This window comes from Olea europaea, unplaced genomic scaffold (genome assembly GCF_002742605.1).
Source record: "Olea europaea var. sylvestris unplaced genomic scaffold, O_europaea_v1 scaffold703, whole genome shotgun sequence".
NCBI classification, from domain to species: domain Eukaryota; kingdom Viridiplantae; phylum Streptophyta; class Magnoliopsida; order Lamiales; family Oleaceae; genus Olea; species Olea europaea.
In genome coordinates, this window is record NW_019265425.1 from 168,933 (window position 1) to 178,302 (window position 9,370).

Here is a 9,370-nt window from a genome sequence, read left to right on the forward strand (position 1 = left end):
CATTCATTTCTTTGTTTTTACAAAAGATTCAAATACAAGCTTCCCATTTGTTCTTGAGGTGATGGTATGTGGCTACTAGGATCAAGCGTGAAGCGTCTGCATTTAATTTTTAGGTGGCTTCTGTTCTACCAATTAATCTTCCAATTTATAAATATAGGTTATGGTTAAGTCAATTTTTCCTGTAAGAAAAATCTTGGTATTTTCAATTTGTTCCATCGAGCAATCAGTACAGTCTAAAAAGGGAAAGATCTAACCTAAGATAATCCGACAAAGCTTATAGCATTCACAAAGACTAAGGCTTCAAGAATTAATGGTTAATTTGTATGTCAATCTGAATCATATATTTTGTTTTCTAATTTGTTGTGTCACCTAATAAATCCAGACAAAAATTTCAAAGATGGAACCAAACCCAAGGTACCGCCCATCTCTTGCAGAATTTTTAATTCAATTCAACGCGACAATCATCGGGAATCAAATTTCAAAGCGCGCACACAGAGATAAATACACGTTGATTCATATAATATCCAAGAAGTGTAAACTCAGAGAGTAAAAAAAAAAAAAAAAATGCTTTGATTACGAGCATGCAGAGGAGAATGTCGAAGCATTTTTAAACCTTCAAAGCACAGATTCACTGTCTAGAGCTACGTGCATTGTAGATATAATAGCTTAAACTTTCAGATCACAAGATTTGAATAATTTTTTGAATTTTATGTTCATGCATGCTAAACCTAGCCAAGGCTCCAATATTATTGTAACATTTTCTATTCAGACAGCCTTCTTTTACAGGGAACTTAATCGCAGATCCAATGTTGGATGATCCATTTGTGTCCCAATATTGTATGGATTCTCTTTGCAGTAATCATTTGAAAACAATCTACGCTTCTCCGACTCCATCGGCTCTGTGAATGAGTTGAGTGGAAATAGTTGCAAAGTCTCGAGTACTATTTCAGGCTCAGAAACCTGATTTAACTCTGCAAGATCTGTCATTGAAGAAACAGAAAGAAAATATTACTTAGGTTGCCTTTCAATTTAAAATTTTCATTTTATTTTTCTTAGTCGAAGAAATGTTAAAATTTCCACCATTCTCTTGCGTTATCATATCTATATAACAGCGAATCAGTTATTACATAATTATTAACCATTTGTGACTTTGTAAAATAGTTACATTATGTAAAGATTCAACCCATAATATATACATTATACATTTTTTTCCCTTTCAAGCACTAAGAAAAAGGACTTCACGAGAAAGGAAAAAATACGAAAACATACAACATTTTTTTCTTTTTGTTGAGGGTAAAGAGTTTCCGTTAACAAGGTTCTAAAACTTTTAATAACATGAAAGTAATTTGTAGATATTAATTAAACTGAGATGTTATACAAATATTAAATTATTTGAAACATCAATGAATACAAAGAACAAATAAGAAAAGAAAATTCAGTATCTTTTTCTTTTTGTGAAGGATAAGGGGATTTCCGTCAACAATCTCGACAATATTAAAAGAAAAAAGGCTAATTATTAGAAGTGTAAAGATTTAACACTGCATACCAAAATGTTATATACTATTAGTCGAGTGTTCACGAAGAATTTGACTTACATTTTGTTGATGGAAGCTTGTCTTGGTGGTGGAATTCATTAGGTTCATCGACCAAAAATCTGCGACGTTTCTGTCTTTCCCTAGCTTTATGGTTCTGAAACCAATAAAAAACATTTTTGCTCTCGATCTTACCATAAAAGCTCAATTGAGAAGAAATCTTTTGGATCTGGTCAGTACTAGGAGTTCGGAGCCCAGACCTGAACAGGTCTGTAAGAACTTTAACCTGTTCAGTTGTTGGATTCCACCTTCCACACTTGGTTCCCGTGCCGCCACTGCCACCATTATTGCCGCCACCGTAGCCACTGCGTTGCTTAATACAAAAGCCTGATACTTCATCCATCACTCAAATTCTGTCAATATAAAGATTCTGGAAGTTTGATCTTTCAGTTCTAATCAGTTTCTAAACTCAAAAGGAAGAGAGTTCACCTATATATAATAGTACAAATGAAGAACTTTAATATTGTTATGTTTGTATTATTATCCTTTGTCGTACATTAAGCCTCGTTTGGTGGGGACTAAAATCAAATTTTCAATAAATTTTGATAAAAGTTAATGAAATGCGTGATTGTAAAATTGTGGATCCATAAAATGTGTGGTTAAATTAATTGTTTATTTTGATTTAGATTAAAATGATTTTAATCAATATCAAATAAGGTGTAAATGTATCTCAACTTTTACCGATAAAACTTTAAGTGAGAAGATATATCTTAGAATATTATATTTCATTTTAAATCTATAGCTATTTCAATACAAAAAAATGTACACATGATGTGAGACTCTTTGATAAAAACATAATTTAGCTTGTATAGAAAAGAATATGTTAAATTTAAATAAATATGTCTTATTTCTGATATCTTAAGTTCTAGAAGCGGTTATTTAACATCTTTTATTATTAATATAATTCACGATTAATGTGGTAATATAAAATTTAAATATATAAATTTGTCCTTTGAAAGAATTTGAGCTCCAATCTCATCACCAACTACATATAAAGTTCTATTGGTGTGTTATGTCTTTAATTAAAAAATATATTTTTTTAAAGCTTTCTAAATAATGAAGTTAAAGAAAGTAAAAAGGAATAGCAGCCCCAGGACATAACTCAGTGGTGCAAAAGACAGAAGTGAGGTAGTCACAACCTTGTTGACAGTCATAGTGTGAGGGTTCGATTCCTGAAATATGGAATTGGACTCTTTGTAAACATCAATGTACGGGCAAGCTCTTGTTCCTTGATTTGTTGGAGCATTTTCGATTTACCTCTCTCATAATATTCCAAAAAAGGGGCAAGACGGGATGAGACGATGGAGCCTTCAGGTTGGGTTCAACCTTTAAGTAAAGAGGAATGGCCCTTTTTTGTTTGTCACAAATGCTTTGATTCTAGAGAAAAAGTAAGAAGGACGATCAGACTTTGAGGATTTGATCACCTAGTTTTTGCTGTAGATAGAGATAAACATGCACAAAAGCTGCCACTATTCAAAGTTTAGGTCTGCGAGCAGACAAAACGGTGAGTTGTCAATAATTACATTAAAAATCTCAAATAAATATTGATTAAGAGCCTGTTTGGGTCCGATTTTTTTATTAAAAAAATTGATTTTTTGATCGTTATTTCACTATTTCAATCGTCATATTTGACTTCCTCTCTCACAAATGGACCCCACTTTTGTCCTAACGATCAAAAAATCAATTCTCAAAATCACTTCCAAACAGGCTCTAAAAAACCACTTGCATTGAAGACATTAGCTATTATATTTTCATATTTTACGTAGCTACGGTTTTTAAGATCATCGGTTTAATCTTTGCACACAAGTTACTCACATAACAATTTTGTTTTACAAAAACATTATTACTTTATATTAATAAAATATTAATATATCCCACAAAAATATTAGCGAACTTACTTAATTTTAAGGCAAAAAGTCATATAATAAAACCGACACCCAAACATTGATTTTTTCTAATTGATATTAACAATTAACAAAACACTACATCAAAATGCAGTCATCATATTTATCAAATGATAGAAGATAATACATTTTGGTTCTTGAACCATTTCATTTCACGTTAATTTGTCAATTCTATTCCAAATACAATACGTTTTATTTATTTTTTCTGTTAAATCAATAAATAATATTTTATTTTAATCATCACTCATCAGTTACAAAATACATATGACTCAATATTATCACACCTACTGGCAAAAATACAGAATGAAATTAAATTGACATATTATAATAAGGCATTCTAAATAGGACAAAGCCTCCAGGACATAAGAGTAATCCAAGTTTGGTTCATAAACTACTATATTATGTGACTTGTACTGGCAAAACAAAGATTTAACTGCCAATGGAAGTCAAAGTTCACATTGTCCGATCCTAGTTGAATGGTTTTACTGATAAACTGTTCGATCAAAGATTGTTGGATTAAACCTACTTTAAGAATTGGGGACAGAAAGAACAGGACGTTGTAGCCACCAAATTGAGATTTGAGAAAGAGAGAGACAACACACAAGAACAACAAGAAAGGGACCAACTTGGCTTTTCTCATGTCCATGGTTCATGTCTTGTCTTTAACCAGTTTGTTTGAATAAATTTCAGCTAATCCAAGAAACGCGTGACAAATTGTTTCTTGATATTTTATGTGCTCTTTAAAAGAAAAAAAAAAGTTGAATACCAACCTTGAGAGCCTCCACCGTCCCACCTCTAGAGCTTTATAAGGGAGGTAAATCGCAGAATGTACCCTAACAGGCCAGAGAATAAGAGATGTTTGTACACTGCACCTACAAGGAGTCCAATTTCATGTCTCAGGAATCGAATCCCTATACTGCGGCTGCCAACAAGGCGTGAGATAACCTTAGTCCTATCCTTTGCACCACTGGACTATTCCCCGGGGGGCATTTTATGTGCTATTATGACATGTTAAGTATGTAGTACAGAGTATTAAGGCCACGTTTGATTTTTATTTTTATCAAAATATATTTTTCTCTCTCTTATTTTTAATCACCATTTTTCATTAAAATAATATTACACGTAAATCAGTTTTTTTTTATCCACATATTATCCATTAATATATTATTCTAAAATTCATTTTTCCATAAAAAGGAATGTCAAACACCCTCTAAATGGTCAAAACAACTATGATTTAATTTGTCACGTTGATACGTTCCCAAATTTTCTTCTTTTTGATTGATTTAATCTAGGTGAAAAAGAGAAATGGAATTGTTTGTTAGTTCTTGCAACTGTAAAAAGACCTTATAAATTAAGATGTTTCACTTAATCCTCTGTTAATTGTTTTCCACCATGTTTAGATAGGCACATGATTTTATAATAATCGAGAAATGGCAAAGCCAATTTATGTTTGCGGTTCCCACAATTCCCAAGAATGTTTGATCTCCATATCCCAAAATATATAAATTAGCTTGTTTGTCAGTTTGCACTTGGCTCTTCACTCGACTGACTTCTCTCCTAGGAATCTCACTTCACTTGACACAACATTTGGCACTTTGTTATTTTCAATTCATCTAAGTACGTACTGTACAGAAGTGAATTTTAATGTCATTACTTGGTACTCTCTCCGTCCTTTATATATGTTGATTTTCCTTATTTTTTTTATCTTAATTATATGATCATATTTTTTATTGAAAATATTTTATTTTGTTCGTTATTAATATATACTTATTTAATATCTATTATAACCAATTATTTAATTTTTTACTATTATCAACAATAGTTTACTACTAGTTGTTGATAATTAAATAAGGGTAAACTAGAAATGCTTTTTGACAAAAATTACTTTTTTAATAATATTAAATAAGATTTCTTAATTCGTGTGAAAAACAAAACAAGGCTATATAAATGCAACGGAAGAAGTATTATAAATTCAATTGATTTTTTTTTAAATTATCATATATCAATTCTATCTTTTTAGTATTGTGTTGTTTGTTTTCATTAGAAACTGCCATATATTTTTAACATATGTATTTAGTACATTAAAAATTTATTAGTTCCTCTTTAAATATAATCAACGAATTTCTCTCTCTCTCTCTCTCTCTCATGTTTTCATAAACCCTACTTACATATGAATGGATATTGATACTAAAAATCGTACATATTGGCTCTTGAGCTTGATAACTGAGAATGAGCACGAACGAGTTTTTTTGATGCCTGAAACAAAGGCAATGAAATATGATCTCATCGTCCATCCGATGCTTAAGTTAGAGAGGGGGAAAAGATATACGCGTAAGACTATAAATTGAATGTAAAAACGTACCTCAACAATGGATTTTGATCATGCATTTGTAGTTGTTGGTGGTAGAGTTGTAAAAGGATCCAATTACATGTAATCCTTCTCTTATCATGAAAAGTGTTTGTGTTCTATTAAAAGTGTTCTATTTGAATTTAAATCGAACCTCGATAGGTAAGCAATGAGGATAAAGGTCATGGGTAATTATAGTTGAAACATGATTAATATTTTCTAGAATGTGTGAGATAAGAATTATGTTCTATAACGTACGGCCCGACCTTAACATAGAGGCCCGACCTTGATGCTTGGGTAAATGTGGGATGACAAAATCGGGTTATTGACTTCGAGCTAAACCACATAAACTCGAGAATATTCTAGTACTAGGAGAGTGCTCGAGGTTATCATGACCTCGAGCATGGGGTCGTGGATGGTTGGGTCATACAAAAATTGTAAACATCATATATATATAGTAAGAATTTGGATTGAAAAAACACATTTACTGTAGAAAATATTGACAATCAACGCACCATTAAAGATAAAATTATAATAAATAAATTTTTATTTATTTTATTTAAGTTTTTATATAATTAAAGTGATTCAACGACACCATAACGTGGTAGGTAATTTTATTTTAATGCTACTCAAGTTAAGACAAAAATTATCGTCCTGAAAATAGGGGGAAAAAATCTTAGTTAAAACCACACCAATTATTTCTTATTTTAGGTCATAAATGATTTTTATAGGAATTTAAAAAAAAAAAAATTCTTAGTTAATCCACATCAATTATTTCTTTTATTGGGATATAAACCATTTTTATAGGAGAAATCAAAAGGTGAAGTGGGTAAATGTGCAAATGTGTTCGGATTTTCCTGTCTAACAATCCTCCAAGTAGATAGTGTTAACTACTTTCTTGAGACAGAAAAAGTGTTTTCTTCCCATCAATCTTAGTTTTAAAACACCCATAAACAGGAAAATGTTTTTCAGTGAGATTCGAGAAGTCTAAATGCACAATGTTTTGTGCAAATAATAATATAAGAATGCATGCGTGAAATCTAGGCCTTCCTAATTTCCGTCTGTTTCTTTCTTGTCTCCACTACCTTTGTCACCACTCACTAATCAAAGTTTTACCAAAACCCCCCATTTTCCCAGCATTTTCATTATTTTTGGGAGAGACAGTGCAACAGTGCCCAATTATAAATTTTCTTGAGGAATTTCAAATTTTATAGCACAAAAAGTGTAAAAAGGAATTGCTGTATCTGTTAGCGAACCTGATATATATGCAAAGACGATGACAGCTTTATGCATAGTCATTAAGCTAACTTCTCAAATCAGATATTCAACTCAAATGCCACTTTATGTTACAGTTGACAATGGTTCTATCCTAGCCCTTCAGAAAAAAATAAAATAACGGATACTAATCACATTGTCGTTAGTGTCTTAGATAATTTTTTCCACAACCGTATTACTTTATCCACAACTTATTTTTATTTTCTTCTCAGATCTCACAAAGTTTCTTTTGCTCTTCATGCCTTTGAGAGTAATTTTGGACTCGTCCATGAGGCTACACGAGAATCACATATGTTTGACGAGGGAGATGAGAAATTAGAGAGAGAAAGTTGAAGAGGAAAAATATCTTTTATATTTAATGAATAATTAACTGTATATTAATGTTCCTTATATATATCATGCTACCAACGTGATACTTCTAACAAACTATAGAAAAATTGAATATACTATTCAAAGATTTATTTAGGTATAGATTTGTTGGGGAATACACCGATTATGTGCATATTATAGTCATAAAAGCATACCGTTTATTTGCATGAAATCGAAACGTAATTTCGACTTACCAAAATAGAATTTAAGAAGCAAAACAATAATAGTTACCGAATCCGAATGCATGAATATGGATTCATTTTTTTCGATTTTTGAACGAAAGCAAGTTATTCTTTGAATCAAAACTCGCAAAACAAACATGTAAATAATATTAATCAGTTTTTGAAATCAAATCATAATTAAAAGAAATCAGAAAATGAAGGAAGAAAGATTCAAGTGACGAATTTTTGGTTGAAGCAAGTGTTTGACACTTGGTTCTTAAGATGAATTTGCCCCGCATCGATACTAATGATTTTTTGACAATCATCTCTCAAGATACAACGGCCATATCAAACCATAGGAGCATTCCAAATAATTTCGACCTACGAACTTGAACGGAATTCCATCTCTACCATAGTAATGACTTTGATGCAAAAGATAATCACTTTTAAAAAGTGTTTTATGTAACTTAACATGAAATGAATAATATGGAATTATGGAATGAATTTGAATGACAAATACACATCCAAGGGATCCTATATATAGAAGATGAAGGGTTGTGGGTGAAGGGACACACCCTAAATCCAGCATTTTTCATGAAAAATTGCAACACTTTATTTCAAAAAGTTGAAACACTTCATTTCAAATTTACATCATTTCGAAAAGTTGCAACACTTCATTCTTCCAACTTTTGACCGCAATTTCTCATTCATCTGGAATTGGTTTCGAGATTTTAGATATACTACGACGATCTACTCGACAAGTAGAATAAGTTGGTCTATTTACTTTTGTAATTTGACCATCGGATCAAATCCGAACATTCGACCGAAGTTGACACGAAGTCACACCTTTTCATTTTCTTAGTTTTAAACTTAACCAATTTTCGGTTAACTTTTGAACCAATTCCACAAGATTTACAAAGTGAAAACAAAATAAAAATCATGTAATCAAAGTGAAAACAAAATAAAAATTTCGCATCTTATAAATGAAATTATGTATTGTAAATAAATTTATTTAGGTATAGACTTACCCAATATTCTAATTTGACTTTAAAATCAATTAGTCAAATAATTATAAGAACGGACAAGGAAAGAATCAAAGAGAAGAAGGAAAGTGTTGGAGTACAAAATTAAGAAAGAACCTGATTATTTTTTTATAAAACTGTTGGAGATTGAGTTATATATTTTATCAAAAAAAGAAAAAAGAAAAAATCGAATGAGAACCGTCTGGTTCTTAAAAATTTGTCCCAAAATCAAACTATTTTTTAGAAGATCAAAAAACTGAACTGTCGAATTCTAAACGGTTCCGGTCCGATTCCATTGATTTTGGGAAAAAGTGTCCACTCCTATGTTTATATGTACAATATAGTACAAGAGTGAACAATAACACAACTCATGAAAAAGGCTTTGAAGCCATAAAATGTTACCAGTTGCGTGTTAGTTTCTGATATTCAGATTCAAATTCAATACTAGATATGACAATTACCTTTATTTTTCTGAAAAACCATTTAAAAAGATTTTCCCCTAGAAGTACACAATAACGAGCAGTCGATCTCCAATTATCCACACAACACTACAAGAAATTTGAGTTTTTGTGACTGCTATAAGCCATTGCAATAAGGGATCTAAATCGAGCAAAATGCCTTTCGAAAAATGGTCTGTCACAGGCCTGGTCCTGTTATGAGGCATATGAGGCCCATGCCTCAGACCCAATAATTTAAAGGG

The 9,370-nt window shown here is 31.2% G+C and overlaps 1 protein-coding gene across 1 annotated transcript; it reads right to left on the reverse strand.

The window, feature by feature from the left end:
• Positions 1-583: 583 nt before the first annotated feature.
• LOC111390678 (WUSCHEL-related homeobox 5-like) lies at positions 584-1,974 on the reverse strand. The gene is made up of 2 exons (XM_023015743.1): positions 1,596-1,974; positions 584-980 (listed from the first exon to the last, which is right to left on the reverse strand). The coding sequence occupies exons 1-2, from the start codon at positions 1,933-1,935 to the stop codon at positions 781-783; spliced, it is 540 nt and encodes a 179-aa protein (XP_022871511.1). The 5' UTR covers positions 1,936-1,974; the 3' UTR covers positions 584-780.
• Positions 1,975-9,370: the final 7,396 nt, after the last annotated feature.